Below are 18536 nucleotides of genomic sequence, written 5' to 3' on the forward strand. Positions count from 1 at the left end.
CTGTCTCTCATCCCCCTCTCACCCCTTGTGCCACCTGGCACAAACCTACCTGCCTTGGCCAGCGCAGGGACTGAATCTGGCATCGGCAGGCCAGAGCACATGCTTCTGCCAACACATGTCCGTGTGCTGCAGCCTGCTCCAGAGTCAGTGCAAACACGCTTTATGGCACGTTTGCGACCCTCAGGATCTGGCGCAGGGGGTCTGCGTCAGCTCCGCTTGACCTTAGGATTGCATGCCAAATCAGGTAGAGCAAACTCAACTCTGTCACTGAGCTACGACAGCCCCTGAATGAACGCATGCCTTGCTGCCTCCTGAGTCAGCTCACTTGGCTGTCTAGCACTGGACTGGGGAGATTTGAACTCAAGTTCTTCCACAGTCTAACCACTGCACTGTCGTTCCACAGAGCTAGGAGAGCAAGCAGCAGACGTATTGTGGCCAGAAGGCCTTGCTGTGTCAACAAAGCCATACTGCTCTGTGGGTGACACAGGAGAGAGAAAGACCAGGCCTCTGGCCTCTCCACCAGGCCTGGCCAACCCTGGGGCTCCAGAACGCCAGCCATGCACACTCCCTAAATCCAGAAATCAACACCAGAACCAAGTCCAAGCTGCAGGTGCAGATTGACCAAGAGCTAGACCAGGTGCTGGAGAGGGTGGAGGAGGTCCTGCCCACCACGACTCTTCTTCGGTTTTTCTGTGCATGGACAAGGGGAAGCCACACACCAGCCTGGTTCTGCCCAGTATGGACCCTCTCCACAGTCTCCTAGATGGGGGAAGAAAATACCGCCTGGAGGAGGGTGAAGCCAAGAGCGGAGCAAGCCTGCGGGAGACATTTGTTCTGAAGGTGCCTCTCCAAAGAGCCATCTCTCCAGGAAGCGCCCGCCAGGTTCTGCTGCAGAGAGGCAGCTCCAGCCAGCCTGGCCAGGACTGCAGGGCAGCTGCATTGCTACAAAGAAAGCAGCCAGGGCTCTGCAGAGGGAGGAACTGGAGCGAGCTGGTTCCACTTCAATCACACACGCCTCATTGAGCGGCTGGCGGGAACTGGGCGGCAGGGATGTTCCAGGGACTGTGCGCCTCCTCCAGAAGGGAGAGCCACTTTCCCCACGTATGCCATTTGGCTTCCCCTAATTGAATACTGAGCCATTGGGGGGGGGGGGCTGCTGAGATCCCAAGGGCTGTGCTGGGGACGAACCTTCCTGGGCATCCAGGAGTCACCTTTTCAGACACAATTACAGCACATAAATTGACAACAGTCCCGATGGTTGCTGTTGGGGGGAGCTTGAGGTTAGGGGCTGCTCCGTGCATTTCTCCCAGCCCAGGGGTCACCACTTGCTGGGCTGCCTGCAAGAAAAGGGGAGCAATGTCTCCCCTGATGCAACACCCCCCCCCCCAATTCTGCACAAGCACCCAGGCTGCTCTGCGCAGCCTTGGCTTGAGAAGTCTTGCAGCATAATCCTAGGCATGTCTACTCAGAAGTACCACTGTACTCAATAGGGCCTACTCCCAGGAAAGTGTGGGTAGGATTGCAGCCTGAAAGGGAGGGGGGAGCCATGGCTCACCGCAATTGCAGGAGTCAGGCAATTAACCCAGTTCTTGCTGGACAGCACTGGAATTTTTCTGTGGCTGGCTGGCTTTTTACCCTCTTTCTGAGGAACGGCACTCCTGTGCACTTAATAGACCCCCACATTTTCCCGCTGCCGTGTCAGGTGGGGTGACTTGGACCAACAACCAGGTGCAAGATAAACGTAACAGGTGCTGGGTGTGGATTGGCTAGGTGCTTTTGTTTCCCCTGGTGATACCGGACAAGCTGGCACTCTCCCTGCACACCCAAGGGAAAGACTGCCCTTGGTACATGCAGTGGAGCACTGGTGACGGAGACAGTTGGCTCAGCTCACAGACCTAGAGCAGCCGTTCCTAAACTTACCATGACCACAGCACCCTTCTTCATGACGGTCTCTTCTTCCCAGCTCTCCCAGGTGCCACCATCTCGTGAAATCCAAGATGCCTGGGAAGAAGAGGCTCCCAGGGACATCCCACAGTGTCCCTGTGAGTTAGTCTGAGGGTGCTGCAGTGCACTGCTTGGGAACCACTGACCTAGAGAGAGCCATGGTTTAGGAGCAGGAGTGTGGTCACTACAAGGCCAGACAAAAGGGTGTTTTCCACACAATAAGTCTTTATGGCCACTAATTTAGATGGCTGACCTCTGTTGGAAGCAGAACACTGGGCATGATGGACTCTTGGCCTGATCAGGCAGGACTCTTCTTAATTCTCACAACTGTGATCATTCTGTTTACATCTGGTATCGTTCTCTCTACTCCAGCACAGCAGACTTCATGCATGAGGTCGTGAATTGCATCTGATTTATTACAGTACATCCAGTCGCTCTCCTTTTTTAAAGAGCCTCTTCATAGAGACATCTGTTAGCCGGGGAGGCAACCCTTGCTCTGTGACAGAGCTGTGGAAACATCAACAAACAAGAACCAGCATAATTTTTTGTCTTCTGTCAGAAGTTTTTAACGGTCCAAAAATACACAGACAATAAAACGATTTCCTAGAATTTGTGCAAGACAGAAATGCTTCATTTTTACGTTTTCATTAAAAAATAAAATAGAATCTATTTCCAGTGTTATAGACGAAAAAGGACATTTAGAAAAGCCGCTAACTATTGAATCCTCTGTGCAAAAAAGGACGGTGTTTTCCTCGTACCTGAAAATGTGATGGTACAATTCAAAACTGCAGGAACTCAGGAAAAGCACCTGCATCTTAGAGACAAAAGCCCTGCAGAGTTCGGTCATATCTGTATAAGGCACATCCCATAATACTAGATTAGAAGAGGGAGACTGGTGCTTATCTGCATGTCACTATGTCAGTCTTTCCTCTTTCCAAACAGCTGGAAACAGAGGATGGATAATTCTGCCAAGTTTCTGCATCAGTTGCCACAACTACAGCACAATCCCATGCATGTCTACTCAGATGCACGTGCCACTGAGTTTAAAGGGACTTACTCCTAGGTAAGTGAGCACAGGATTGCAGCTCTAATCACTGCCAATGCAGAGCACCAGTACAATTCACCCATGCTCAGAGGAGGCCACCTGTTGTATCTCTGTGTGAGTTGCTGGTAGATTTTCCAGTCAGAGACTCCTGCAGAAACAGAGCGTCTGGTTCATTCTTTTACTCCCTCTCAAAGTAAAGTACTTGGAGTTTAATTTGGGGAAAAACAACAACAAAATAGTGTCTAGCTACCAAAGCACTGGGAATCTTTGTGCTAGGACAGTGGTTCCCAACCTTTAGGAACCCGCGGACCACTAGGGCAAAAGTTGGAATCGTCGTGGACCACATGTGTCTGCGGGTGGACTGGTCTCCGCACACTCTGGTAGTCTGTCCCCCAAGCACTCCCCCAACAACCTATCAGAGAGGACAGAGAATAGACCACCCAAAGCCACAGCTAACACTTCAGTGGTTATGGCTGTGGGCAGTCAAGTCTTTGCCCTCACTGGTGGTTGTTGGGAGATTGCTTACTCTGTGAGACACTGGAAGTGATCAAAAGTTATTTTCCTGAAACCTTGTGGACCACTTCTCAGGGTCTTGCGGACCACCTGTGGTCCACGGACCACAGGTTGGGAACCAGTGTGCTAGAGGCTTAGCACTGGTTCAGACATGCCCACTGGCTTTACCCTGCTTTTGATGACTTGGCACTGGCAAGTGGTTTCACGGAAAACACATCACAAGGCACTGGGGAAGTTCCATCCAGCAGCAGACATCAAGAGACTAATAAGATAGGTAGCCGTCCAACTTTTCACTCTCCCCACACTGTTTCGCCTGCAATGGAAACTCCAGTGCACCACTGAGGACTGAGGGGCACATTGCAGGACACATGCTTGGCTTGCGCAAAGGCGGACCCGATCCCCTTGATCAACTGATAAGCTTCCAGACAAACCCCGGGGGGTCTGCACAGAACACAATCGGAAAGGTCCTTCGGAAGGACTTGTTAACTTTGCATTCAGATAAAGGCCAAGGATGAAGGTCCTCGCCCAAGGCAACCCGTAACCTGTGCAACAGCACCACCCTGTGGCCAAATCTATTTTCTCTCCTTTCTCAGGGTTCCAACACAAGATGAGAAACACATTTGGGGTGACACACAGACACCAGACTGCATCAGGACCTACCTTAAAAAAAAAAAAAAAAGATTTCACTTTACCAGCCACTCAAGCATTTGTGGCTACAATGGTGATTGGGCAGCAGTGCTCCCCGCAAGTAGCAGGTGGTTTAACCTTTGATGCAATAACCCAGGGCTTTTCGAACTGGGCTGTTGTGACGCCCCAGCCAGAGAGCCCGGGCCACTTTCTCCTTAAGGGGCAGGGGCAAGGCAGTGACGTGACCCCCAGGTTCATGTTGCTAACGGGGCTGCAGGGACAGGAATGCAGTCACCAGTCCCTGCAGCAGCGTGTCGGGGGTGCAGGGAGTCCTGCGCGAGTGTCTGCAGCTTAAAGAGTGAAAGCGCAGCAATTGTGCTCCACATCACTCCACTTTCACTTTTTAAGCTGCAGACACTCACGCAGGGCTCCCTGCACCCTCCCTGCACACCCAACTGGTGAGTGCGTCCCTGTCCCTGCAGCCCCCTTAGTGACGTGATCCTGGGGATCGTGTCGCTGCCCCCCCCACACCCCCCACAAGAACTTACTGCAGTTCGAACTCTCCCTGAGAGTTTGAAAACTGCCACAATGGCCTCATCTACCTTGTCAGTTTCGCAAACCATCAAAAATTGGGTCATGACCCACTGGTGGGCCACAGACCCAGTTTGAGAACCCTTGGTCTAACTTATTCCAAATGTGGGGTGGAGAGATAAAACTCTGTCCAGACTGCCAGGCATTCCTCCAAGGGAGCATTTAAAATGAAGACCAATTATCAGACAGTTTTATGGGTCAGTCCTGAGAGGTAGATCATTTATAAAACCCTCCATGTCTCTTCAGGAGGAGGGGAAAAAGTGAGGCACACAGCAGTGAAGACACTTGACCCAAAGAAGGCGTCAGAAGATGGTCTCTTGGCTTGTCAACTCTGTTAATAAGCATCCAAGTCAGAATTGTTGGCTTATGGAACTCACTGCCACAAGATACAGTGGCGGGACTGGCTAAGATGGCTTCCAGAAAATGAAGCAGATAGATTCACAGGCGGGGGGGACGGGACAGGTCCAACAATGACTCTCAGCCATGAAGCCAGGTGCGCAGGCAATGATTTGCTGGGATCAAACACCAGAATAAAGTCAGGGCCTTCTTGTTGGTGCATTTCCTGGGTGCTGAGGAGGTCTAGCTGGCTTGGCGTGGTCCCCTGAGAAAATTCTTGTGTTTTTGCCATTGACAGCAAGAAGCTGCACTCTACCAAAAACTAAGACTTCCTTGTGGACAGAAGTGGCCGTGACAACCACAGGAGACCCCAACTGGAAGGACAGACTGACAAGGAGAGGCTGCTCATGGGGGAATCACCCAAGTAAAGCTTCATAGTCTACATACCAGGCAATCTGACCAGAGCTGGGGTTGACCCCGGAAATGGGCCACTTCTGGGGGTCATGCCCCACCCGGCTGACGAGCGTCACAATATCATGCTTGCCTTTCCCCATCGCCAGCACGGAGACCCGCCTGGCTCTGTTGATGAGCGGCAGGGTGAGCGTCATGCGCTGGTGTGGCTTGGCAGGGCTTTCTGTGAACACCACGTCCCGGCTCCCCTCGAGGCCGACGAGCGAGTGTGGAAAGAGTGAGGCCGTGTGCCCGTCAGAGCCCACCCCGAGCAGCACCAGGTCGAAGCTGGTGTTGGCCACCAGGGCCGCAATCTCATTGGCATACATCTCCGGCCCCTTGTCCTCCTCCACGCAGAGCCTCCGGTTCAGGTGCACAGGCATGGGGTGGACGTTGACGTAGGGGAGCCGGACGTGCTGGAGCAGGTGGTCGTGCAGGTTCCTGAAGTTGGACTCCGGGTCGGTGAGGGGGACGCAGCGCTCGTCCACCAGCCACACGTGAGTGTGCCTCCAGGGAAAGCTGTAGTGGTGCAGGGCCAGCTGCTGGAAAAGCGCCACGGGACTCGACCCGCCTGAAAGTGCCAAATGGAACGTGCCAGACTTTTCTATGGCGGAGACCGCCACTGCCTCTATGTCTGATGCCAGGCGGCCGACCAGCTCCTCAGACCAAGCGGTGATCAGCTGGCTGTGCCGGAACCTGGACTGCATTACCCTGAACCGGTCCGGATGTTGCTCCTCTCCAACCTCCATCAGCTGGACCGTGTCTTTGATGGCAAAGGACACTTCTTGACCCGTCCTTTCAAAATCCAGAAGGTGTCCGTTTCCGTGGCCCCCGGGGTACAGGCGGGGGACCTCGCCTGCTAAACTATCCAGCAACGGGGTCCAAAACTCCCAAGAGGCCAGCAGGTTCTCCATGGTGATGAAGAAGTCCCTCTTGCCTTGGTAGATCCTGGAGATCAGGACAGAGTAGGCATCCCGCTCTGCCACGGGGACATACATGTGGAAATCAGAGAGGGGCTGCCCAAAGAGGCGCAGCTGGGGGTGGTCTGAGACTTCCTTCCAGCTGTGCTCAGGCAGGACAGGCTTGAACAGGTTGCGGCTCACGAGGATGGCAGGAGACCCCAGCTCCCCATGGCCGATGGAGAAGATGAGTTGCTTGGGCTTGCACGGGCTGCTTTCAGCATCCCGCTCCGTTTCGCGCTGTGCGCAGTAGGCGCGGTTCTTGAAGAGGACACGGACATATCCGACCCTTTCATCCAGGACTTTCCCGGAGACAAGCAGGAAGGGGACCCCTTCCCAGCGTAGGCTGTTCAGATGAACCAGCACCCCTGAAATGACAAAAGACGGATGCGTTAAACACACTGCAGCCTAGCGGTGAAGTGTGGCTTGGTGTGGCGAACGCAAGCTGAATTCTCGACAGCATCTCGAAGGGGAGATAGGCATGGTCTCCAACACTTTAGACAGACATTGCCCATCAGTGTAGACCAGGGGTGTCCAAAGTTTTTGGCAGAAGGACTATATCATCTCTCTGACACTGTGTCGGGGGCCGGGGAAATTTACATTTGAAATTTGAATAAATTTACATAAGTTTACATAAATGAATATATTAAAGATGAACTTATATGAATGAATGAAGGGCTTGCAATAGCACAAGACCTATAGAAGGCCTTGCACAAAGCAAGGCTGGCCTTTCCTTTGCTGCCGCTACTGCATCACAGACGTGAAACAGCAAGCAGTGGAGGGAGCCCTTGTCCCACAGCTCATGCGAGAGGTCAAACAGTCGCCCTCACGCTGAGAGCAGTTGCATCAGGCCAGTGTGGGCTCCAAAAAATCTCCAGAGGGCCAGAGGCTCATTAGAGACTGGGGGCTCGCTGAGGGCTGCACTGAGAATCCTGGAGGGCCGCAAGTGGCCCCAGGGCCGGGGTTTGGGCACCCCTGGTGTAGACAATACAGACAGTGCCAGTATCCATGGTTTCAGTTATCTGTGGATGCAGGGAATATAGGAGAACATGTTCAGAGTTTAAAAAATAAAAGCCCCCAGAAACGTGCTTGATTGTTGCACATGAGGCATTCTGAACATATTTGGAGTGGGTCCCTGATACTTGCGGTTTCCTCCCCAACCCCACATTCCAACCCCAACCCCAACATTCCTCCCCAACCCCACATCCACCTCCGGTCTCGGCCTTACCTGCATAGGTGGGCGTCTTGCTGAAAAAGTCCCGCCCCTTCTGGAGCTCCTCCCTCACGTGGGCATTGTAGGCTTCGTATTGGCCAACCACAGCACTGCCCCTCCCCAGGCCCTGCAGAGAGCCGAAGGTCTGGAGCTTGCTGCGCAGCACGGCTTCAGCGCTGCTGACGTTGGCCGGCAGCTCCATGGCGAGCGCTATCAGCAGCTCGGTGAGGTGGTTCTGGTGCATGTCACGGAGGACCCCGTACTCTTCGTAGAAGCTGGTGCGGTCTGAGTGCGGAAGAGAGGAGCCCAGTCAGCAAGAGCATCTTGCACCTCATTGCAAAGGCCTGCTTTGGTCCAATCAGCTGTTTCCCCCTTTAAATCTTTTGGGGGCCTTTCCTAATAAGCCCTTGCCATTTCTGTCTGTCCACTGCCCTGATAGATCGCTTAGGGCGTCCCGCTACCCTAGGCAGGGTTACCAGATACCAACGGGGACAGAGCGCAGCCTGTACCTTTAACCACTGTATAGAAGGAGGAATTTTTGGCAAATACAGCTTTTCAAATCCTTCCCTGTTGAGCTGCACCTGCCAAAATCCCCTCTTCTATACTATGGTTAAAGGTAGAGGCATTTTGTCCTCTGTCGTATCTGGTAATTCTATCCAGAGAGAGGATGCTCTGGCAGGGGACCTGCCTCCCCAATGCCCCCCCAACAGGATGTAGGTGATGAAGCTGGGGTTGAGGATGTCAGTGGCATCCTGGGGTGGGGGTGGGGGACCCTGTAGCAACCATCCTTTAGGGCAGTGTTTCTCAAACTGTGGGTCGGGACCCACTCACAAGCCAATTCCAAGTGGGTCCCCATTCATTTCGATATTTTATTTTGAATATATTTGGCTTGATGCTACCATGGTATGTGACTGCATTTGGGGGAAATGCTACAGACCTGTACTTTTAACAAGCTACTATGTCTATTCTTTTAACAATGATAGTCAATGGGACTTACTCCTGGGTAAGTGTGGGAAGGATTGCAGAATAGGATGGTGAAAAATTTTCCTGCTTGATGATGTCGCTTCCAGTGGGTCCTGACAGATTCTGACAGATAAAAAGTGGGTCCCGGTCCTAAATGTGTGAGAACCACTGCTCTAGGGAGAGAGATTGGACTCCCTCCCCCCTCCGATGAAAGGGAGGGTCAGGCAAGCCACCCCCATCTCACACGGAATCTTTTCCTTTCTGACAACAGCAGCATCCCTTTTCTGTGCAGTTCCCAAGGAACATCGGAGAGGTGGGGTGCACGTCCTCTGTGGCTCACTCCTGCCCTGCATGGGTGGCTGCACCAACCTTCCCCAAACGCATCCTCTAGGCCTGGGATCGGCAACCTGCCATTCTGGAGCCGCAAGCGGCTCTTTCAGCCTTTTCCTGCGGCTCCGTGCGGGGCCAACCTGTCTGGGGGGGAGGGGCTCGCCCCTCCCGCGACGCAGCCGCCGCTCACCAGCCCGAGCGCACGAGCGCAGCTCCCACGTGTCCTGCGGCTGCGCCCCATAGGAGAGGGCGCGAACGGGCTGGCGGAGCAGCTCCTGCCCAAAGAGCCCACAAAAGCAAGCAATTGAGTGCAGCTACTCAGTCCTCCTCCCAAGCTCTGAGCACAATCCTGTGCGTGTCTCCTCAGAAGTAAGTCCCATTGTGCTTGCTCCCAGGAAAGTGTGCACAGGATTACAGCCTTCAAGCTCCCTACTCAGCATTCCCCCGTCACTCACTCACACTCTCACTGCTCCATTTCCTTCACTTGGAAACTTGAAAGGGGTTTGGAGACCCCTGGTATTCTGTATATGTTTGTATACTGTATGTGTAACATACTGTATATGTAGCACCAAAGCATATTTCATGGTTGGGAAGTAATCACTGTTAGTATGCCTTTTGTTTTATGCAGTTTTGAACGCTTAGCTTGTTTGTTCAGGAGCACTTTTGTGAACAGCGTTAAGTAGTACTAAGTGGTCTTGTTCAGAGGTAGTATTGTGTGTAAAGGCATTTACAAAAGTACAGAAGTAAATGACTGTAAAGAATGACAGTATCCTTCACAAGCAGTTCACCTGTGCACAATCTAAAACAGCTGTTCTCCAACTGTGGGTCTGGACCTGATTTTTAGTGGGACCTACAAGAGGGGAGTGTATTATATAACTGGGACCTACAAGAGGGGAGTGTATTATACAACTGGGACCTACAAGAGGGGAGCGCAAACTATATATGCAGTGTTATCTTCATTTTAGATGTCAAAAGGGTTTTGTGGCTCCCGAGGTTTTCTTTTTTCTGGAAAACGGGTCCAAATGGCTCTTTGAGTGTTTAAGGTTGCCGACCCCTGCTCTAGGCTGAATTCTGCCAACCAACCTCACAGAGCTCCAATCAGGGGGTGCCAGGTTCCATCACACCCTCAGCTTTGCCTCAGTTGCTCAGTCTGAACGCCCTGGACCCCTGCGCCACCTCCAGCCGTGTCTGCAGCCTCTGCCCACTTGAAAACCTCCACAACCAGACCCCGCCTGGCCCCAGCCCCTGTGGCTTCACAGCAGCCCCCTGCCCCCCGAAAGGACACATTTTGTTTCTTTTTCAAGCTGGTGCTGATTTGCAGCCACTGACAGCCCCCTGCCATACTGGGGTGCCAAGGCAACAATGATTTAAGGACAGAAAGGATAAATCCCTCTCTGAGCTCCTTTGAGGAGGCATCATTTGCAGGAGAAATAAAATTAAAAAAATTTTCCCCCAGCATCAGGATGGTCTCTCCGAGTCTCTTGCTGCAGTGCCCTTGAGAGGGGACAGGAGAGTCCTTGAAGTCTCCTCCCCCTGGCCAGGTGTATATTTTATTAGAGGTGGGACATGGGTTGGGGGGAGAAAGGCAACTCCTCTCTGACCACCAATCTGTCCTTGATGCTCTGCTGCTGGCAACCTCTGCAGATGACACCCCCCCCCCCAACTCTCCCCTTTCAACTTCGGAGCAAGGAAATCCATCTCCTCTGATCCGCGGAGCATTCATTAATGAAATCAATGCTACACATTTTACTCTGGCACGGGAGCCAGTGGGGCAGACATGATTGGGGGGGGGGGATTTGTGCTAGCAGATGAGATATTGCACTGGGCAGGGGTGTGTGTGTGAAGAGACAGGTCCAGAACAGGGCTGATCTCCCTTCCCTCGCCCTCGCTTGCCCCTCCAATCTCTGCAAGGAGAGGACTCTCACTTTCCCCAGCCAAAAAATCACTCAAGCCTTTTAATAAGGCAATGGCTAATTGGCACCGTGCGCAGAGGCACACTCCGGAGGCTGCGGAAAGGGAGGGTGGCCAACGGCCGTCCTGGGACCTATGCAGGAGGCAGGTGCAGCCTGCAGCAGCAGGAGCTGCAGAGGGGAGAAATGCAGCACTGCAGCAGAAATCCAGGACGGCCGTGTCCTTGAGTTCACAGCAGGGTCGGAAACGTGCTCCCCAACCGGCAAGCAAAGGCCAGATCATGCACAGCGCACGTCTCATCCTGGGAGAACCGTCCTCATGCTTCCTCTGGTTACACTGCAGCGGGTGTGTGTGTGTGTGTGTGTGTGTCACCGATGCAGCTGTCTGACAGGAGGGTCGCGACCCAGAAGTGAAACCACTTTGTCACACCCTGCTCTGTCATTCACGAATGGAAGACGGCCGTGATGGCTTCTGGCTTCACAAAAAGCAACCCCAAACAGGCACATTTAGAAAGGAGGGGCTAGCTTAGAAGGGTGGGGAGGGCTCCCGCCTTCGTGGCCTGCTTGCCAGGTTCCCAGAGGTTGGGCCAGCCAGTCTGATCCAGCAGGCCCACAAGTGTTCCACTGCAGCGAAGCACCCAAAAGAAGAGAGTTCCTAAAGGAGGGATTTTTTTTCCCCTTGCAAAAAGCCGGAGCTCGGAAATGAGACCCAGCAATTAAGCTTAATGCTGGTGAAAGAGGCTTTGTTTCTGTGGCTCCTACAGAAGAAGTTATTTTCCCCTTGTGTGTGATTGGGGAGCAGGGAGGAGTCAAGCGGGATTTGGAGGAATGGGGTTCAAATCCAGCCTCCACTGCCAGGAGGTTGCCACTGGTTGACTCATTAGCCGGATGAAGTTAGGAGAAGGGGCAAACTGGCTGGGTGTGCCTCCCGTCCCACGTCTGCCTGTTTTCCCTGCCATGGCCCCGATCCTCTTATTGCTCGACTGATTGAGAAGGGGGTGGAGGCACTTTTAAGAAAAACAGGAAAATCTGAGTGCTGTTTCAGTGCTAGCATGGTTTCAGTGGGGCCTGAAAATCGTGTCAGTCGGTCCTGCCCCATCAAACAGCGCACTCTTTGTCAAATTGGGAGAGAAATGTGACCTACCTTGCAGGGCTGTTGTGAGGTCAAACCAAACACCAACCTACAAAACGGTTTCAAAATGAAAAATCCGACACAGAAGCTACAGAGTCTTGACCTCCCAGTTCACGATATCCAGAATTTAGCTTAAAGCCTGACAATAATGTGCTCTAATGTAGGGAGAGGCTCTAGCAAGAATTAATTGCTCTGATGGGATCACAAAAATGACACTTCCCCTTTGAGACCACAACTGCCTGGGCCAGACAGAAATGCCCCTTGCTGTGGTCCACCCCACCAGCATGCAGATCACGCACTTTTCACGTCTACCGTCTCCTTCAGGACAATCTCCACCCTTTCCACGTGATGCCGGTTCCAGATTGGATCCAAATTGTTCCGGTTCTGGTCTCGGAATGGTAAGATGTGGGCCACAGCCTTTGGGAAGAGGAATAAAGAAGAACAGAGGAGATCAGCAGCAGGCTTCGGGACAGATATTTCCTTGCTGAAAACAGAGTCACTTCTGGGGGCTTGGAACAGGAGTGTCCAAAGTTTTTGGCAGGAGGGCCACATCAGCTCTCTGACACTGTGTTGGGGGCCAGGGAAAAAAAGAATTAATTTACATTTCAAATTTGAATAAATTTACATAAATGAATATTTTCGAGATGGAACTTATATGAATGAATGAAGGTCTTGCTCAAGGCCTATAAAAGGCACAAAGCAAGGCTGGCCTTTTCTTTGCTGCCGCTACTGCATCACAGACGTGAAACAGCAAGCAGTAGAGGTAGCCCTCATCCCACAGCTCACGAGAGAGGTCCAACAGTTGCCCTCACACTGAAAACAGTTGCGTTGGGCCAGAGTGGGTTCCAGCAAATCTTCAGAGGGCTAGAGGCTCATTGGAGACTGGGGGCTCCCTGAGGGCCGCATTGACAGGCCTCGAGGGGCGCAAGTGGCCCCAGGGCCAGGGTTTGGGCACCCCTGGCTTGGAAGATAAAGGAATGACCAAATCAACCCTTGGAAGGATGGAAAATTTGCATGAAAAGAGCCACGGAAATCCTGAAGGAAGCACCAGGAGCTGGGGCTTGGGGGCAATAGTGTAGCTATGGGGGGCGCAGTGAGTATTTGTAGGTGCCACAATGCACCGTGTAAGCAACCCTGTCACCGTCGGAACCATTATAGGCAGCGACAGTAACACACCGATGGCGAGTGTGAGGAGCTGCTTACATGGCGCATTGCGACGCCTGCACTGCACTTTTGCCCCCTGCAATAACACTACTGCAGGGGGACGTCCAGTAATATGCCAGAATCCAGACTGTTTATTCAGCAGGCAGAGAGGGGTCTTCACCACCAGCGCCAGATGCCTGCAACGTGGCTGGACCTTCCCATTTTTCTCTGCAATGGAAATGCGCAAGGGGATAGAGTGTGGTGTCAAGAGTGGGGCCCTTGCTCTGCAGGCAAGCATGGAGTTAACACCAGGACCTTAGTTTGCAGGGAGGGTGCTGCACAGCTTGCAGCCACTTGGAGGCAAAAAGGCCCATAGAGATCAAAGCAGCACCTGGAGGAAGGAAGAGGGGGTGGATGTAGAAGGAAGGAGTTTAGAGAGCACCTTGAGAGGGCAGAAGGAACGAGCTTGGAGGAAAGAGGATGGACTGACTAAATGGGCTGATTGATGGACTGAATGAACAGAGACCAGTGCGTGGCTGCCACGCCCAGGAGCTGCTGGAGATCAAGGTGTTACTGCAAGGGCTGGAGAAGCTGCTGGCAGGAGAGTGGAGAAAGGAGGAACTTTGCAGGTTGAAGAGGTGAGCTGCCTTGGTGGTTGGGTCCAGCAGTGCTTTCTGCAGGATGAGGGCTATTTTGAGTGAAGAGGGGAACGTATTAGCTTAAAGTGGGCATAACTAAACCAAGTCTGGAAAGGGAATTTGGCAAAACATTCAGCCATTTCTGACTGGTTCCCAGCTTGGCTGAACCTTCCAATTAGCTAATACAAGCATTTGGCGGTCAAGTCAAACCCGAATGCCAGCAGGGCCTAGTAGGGGACGTTGGCGGGCCCCGCATATTTTCCACAAAAAATGTTAATTGCTTACATTTTTAATCTTCGCGGGGCTCAAGGTGTCTTTCGGAGGCCATACTTCAGAGGCTCCACCAAACATGCCTACTTTCAGAGTGTTACATTTTGCACAAGGTGGCTTCTGAAATCGGTGCGCAACAATGTGCGGGAGAGGACAAGGACACACGGAGGAAACCAACTGGTGAACAAGCAGCCCTGGAAGCTTTTGCCTGGGGGTGGGGTGGGGAACCTTACTTGCAAAACTGTGCATACCACACAACCTCACAAGTGGCTGAGGGTCCAATCCTATCCAACTTTCCAGCGCTGATGCAGCTATAATGCAGCCCCAAGGTAAGGGAACAAATGTTCCTTTACCTTGAGGAGGCCTCCGTGATTGCTCCTCAACTGTAGGATGCAGTGCATGCCCCATTGTCACAGCTGCAACAGCACTGGGAAGTTGGATAGGATTGGGCCCCCAGCCAGGTGTCGCTAAAAAAACCCCACATTTCTGGAGAATTGAGGTAAAACGAAGGTTATGTTTACAGCAACAGCATGACCCAACTCCAATTTTTGGGAGGCAGGGGCAAGAATCTCGCTAGCAATATGGTCCCCCAAACAGTGAGGTCTCTTTCTAATGATAACGACAATCATTAGATTGTCCCTCAGGGTCCTTCTAAATCAGGGGTGCCCAAACCCCTGCCTGGAGGCCATTTGCGGCCCTCAGGGACCTCCAATCCAACCTGCAGGGAGCCCCCAGTCTCCAATGAGCCTCATAAGAACATAAGAACAGCCCCACTGGATCAGGCCATAGGCCCATCTAGTCCAGCTTCCTGTATCTCACAGCGGCCCACCAAATGCCCCAGGGAGCACACCAGATAACAAGAGACCTGCAAGTCCTCCTGGGAATTGTAGTTAAGAACATAAGAACAGCCCCACTGGATCAGGCCGTAGGCCCATCTAGTCCAGCTTCCTGTATCTCACAGCGGCCCACCAAGACTTGCTGGAGCCTGTGCTGGCCCAAAGTGACTACTCTCATTGTGACGGCCGGCTGTTTGCCCTTTTGCACGAGCTGTGGGCCAAGGGCTCCCTCCGCCGCTTGCTGTTTCATGCCTGTGAAGCGGCAGCAAAGGAAAGGTCAGCCTTGTTTTGCGCAAGTCTTTTATAGGCAATGAGCTATCATGAGACCCTCATTCGTTCATTCTAGTTCCATCTCTAATATATTCATTCATGTAAACTTATTCATATTTCAAATGTAAATGAATTCTTCCCCCCCTCCCAGCTCCCAACACAGTGACAGAGAGATGATGTAGCCCTCCTGCCATAAAGTTTGGGCATCCCTGTTCTAAATGGCTGCCTCAGGGATCTCACAAGGTCAAGGCACCCTGAGATATGCTGCTTCCTTGGGCAACAGAGGCCTAGTTCTTGCACAGCCACTCAAGCCATGTTTGGGTGAACCACTTCCAGTGGCTGTTGTGAGTTCACAACATTGTCCCTGCACATTGAAAACTAGCATGTCAGGGAGAGGTGAGGCTAGTTTTCTGTGTGGATGAAATGATTGTGTCATCAACTGCCTGAGGTCCCACCTGCAGGCTGAAACAGTACAGCCCAGGTGCAGGGTGACCCCAAGGCCATTCCTCACAGATGCTCATGGCCTGGGCACAGCTAGTCACGAAGCAAACTGTCATTTAATTAGGGTTTGCATGTGACCACTAGACAGGCTGGTCATCCATTTTATCCTCGTTCAGGAGGTGCAGAGACTTCACCACCTCACCCTATCCCATCAGAAATCTGGAAGATTTCTGAACATGTCAAAACTGTGCCTTTCCACACCTTACACCCAGCCCTTTCCTGCTAGCTCACAACATACAAGGGGAGGACAGGGGTTTCTCATCCATGAAGGAAAAGCACTTTGCACGTGACCAGAGACCCTCTTTCCTTCTTGCATCACCCATTTCACGGCTGGGCCCTGGCAACGAAAACCAGCAAAGTACTCTTGTCATGAATTAAACACCACTTGGATCATGCTATCACTTCCTGAAGAAGAAAAAATAAACCCTGTCCTTTGCTTGCATCAGGGTTCTTTCCCCATTTTTGTCACCATTGGCCCCGATTCCTTGCAACAGTGGCAGACTGGAGGGGAAAAATGCGTGTGTGAAAGCAGGAGAGAAAAACGTCCAGACTTCACACATTCTTATTAAATTAAAAGCTTCGTTTAGAAACACTGGGGCTTGGCAGCCGCTCCTTTAACGAGAGCAGATGTGTGTGTGTGTGGGGGGGGGAGAAATGGGCTGATGACTCAGCAGAATCCAAGCCCTGACCTTGGCTGGCTGATCAGGTAGATGCAGCTGGGCTAGAGGTCCCCATCTCCACTCTCTCAGCCACATTGCAGGGAAGAAAACCAATAACGCTACCGACCCTGATCATTTAGAGGGGAAGAGGTCCCTGCCTCGGCCTGCGGGCTTATTTATTTAATAAAACACAGAACTGCTAATAAAATAAGGACATCAGAGCTTGCTGGGTCAGGCTGAAGTCCAGCATCCCGTTTCCCACAGGGCCCCCCACCAGCTGCCCCTGAAAGCCCCCAAGCATGAGATGAGCGCAGCAGTCCTGTGCCATTTCCCTTGGCACCTGGTGCCCACAGGTAGACTCCTCCAAAGAGAGATGTCGAATATTAAGCTGCTCCGGCTTTTGATGGACTCACACTCCTCTAGCCCTAGCACACTCCAACCTAGCAAAGGGTTAGCCCTTTGCTGCCTTGGTTGTTTCAAAATAAATATATATTAGAAACATTGTTTAAAAACATACCTCCCAGATTTATTTTCAGAAGATGGAACAGTTTCCTGGGAAACTGTAAATCTGGCACCAAAAAGCGTGGCTCACCTGCTTGCCAAGGTAGTGGTCGACCCGGTACATCTCCTCTTCCTGGAAGAAGGTTCTCAGTTCCTCAGCCAACTGCTGGGCAGACCTGAGATCGTGGCCAAAGGGCTTTTCCAGGACCACCCGCAGCCAGGTACCGGGTGGTGGCCTGCAGCTGCTGTTGATGTGCTGGGCAATCTCCACATAGGCAAATGGTGGCACTGAGAAGTAGAAGATCCGGCCAGCCTCCTCCAGCTCCTCCTGGCTCAGCATTGTCTGGATCTCCTGGTCCAGGGCTGCGTAGTGGTCTGCCGTCTTGAGCTGGTGGTACCTGGTCAGCTTGAGGAACTGATCTTTCACCACTGAGCACCTGTTGGGAGTCACATCTGAGGGGCAGCTCAGTTTCTTCAGGGGGTCAAACATCCACTGCTGTCCTTTTGTGGGCTCTGACGTGGCAGCCCCATGGAAAGTGAAGGTGTGCCCATTGCTCACCTCATCCAGGTACAGCTGAAAGAGGCCCTGCCACAGATACTTCCTGGCGAGGTCTCCTGTGGCACCCAAGAGGACCACGGAGATGTGGCCACGAGATTTCTTGGCCACCGAGGTCGCAACTCCCAGGAAGAGTACGGCACCCAAAATGGCCGTTACACGCATTTTCGGGAAAAGGGCAAGCTGGGAGGAAGTAGAAAAACAAAAATGACATTTTAAAAGCTTCAAAAACACAACACACTATTTAGGGGGACTTTTTTTTGGGGGGGGGGGGAAGGAATAACCATGGGGTTAATTTTGGCCTGTCTCCCACAACCTCCCAGCCCAAGCTATATCCTCATCCATCATCTTCACGAATGGAACCAAGGAAGCGATAAAAGGCAAGGAGGCCGACCTTATGAACAAAAAGAAATACCAACTCCAGCCAAAAAGGGGACGACGACTAAGAGATGGACCCCTAAGGGATGCTCAAAAAGAACACATGGCTGCAAACATCACGGCGCACAATAAAAACTCTTTTAGGCACGTCAAGAGCAGGAAACTGGCCAGGGAGGCAGTTGGACCATTAGATAATGAAAAAATAAAAGGGAAGGTGAAACAGCAAGAAGGCAGAGAAGCCAAATGAATTAGCTGCACCTGTTTCCATTAGAAAGGACGTTGGGGAGAGATCCAGGCTGGAACTGCCCTTCTCAAGGAGGGAGTCTAAGGAACTGAACCAGGCAGAAATGACCAAGGACAAGAGTCTAGATTAGCATATTGAGAAATTAAAAATGCACAAATTTCCTGGTCCACTCAAGAGTAGAACTCAAATGCGGAATCGCTGATTTTCTAACAAAAGTCTGTAATTTGCCCTTAAATGCAACCTCAGTGCAGTGAGTCTTTCTGGGGGGGCGGGCGGGCGGTCATCCAACAAAACAGATTGGCAGGAGAACTGGGATGAGCCAAAGGTGAGACTCCCTCACACGGTGTAGAATCAGTCTGTGGAACTGCTTGCCACCAGATGCAGCAATCAGTAACAGGTGAGGTGACCTGAGAAGGGGACTAGGTAAATTCAGGGAGGACAGGTCTATGAATGACTATTAGTCATGGTGGCTCAGGGTTCAGCTGCATTATGTAGGGGAGCAGTGGTGAGAGAGAAGCCTGCCCTTC

At 52.2% G+C, this 18536-nt stretch overlaps 1 protein-coding gene across 1 annotated transcript; it reads right to left on the reverse strand.

The window, feature by feature from the left end:
* Window positions 1-4669: 4669 nt before the first annotated feature.
* On the reverse strand, window positions 4670-17552 carry H6PD (hexose-6-phosphate dehydrogenase/glucose 1-dehydrogenase). Its single transcript, XM_066637372.1, has 4 exons — window positions 16923-17552; window positions 12313-12430; window positions 7694-7963; window positions 4670-6833 (listed from the first exon to the last, which is right to left on the reverse strand). Exons 1-4 carry the CDS (start codon window positions 17550-17552, stop codon window positions 5473-5475), a joined length of 2379 nt encoding a protein of 792 aa, XP_066493469.1. The 3' UTR covers window positions 4670-5472.
* Between the last annotated feature and the right edge of the window lie 984 nt (window positions 17553-18536).

Source organism: Tiliqua scincoides, chromosome 9, assembly GCF_035046505.1.
Source record: "Tiliqua scincoides isolate rTilSci1 chromosome 9, rTilSci1.hap2, whole genome shotgun sequence".
NCBI lineage: Eukaryota > Metazoa > Chordata > Lepidosauria > Squamata > Scincidae > Tiliqua > Tiliqua scincoides.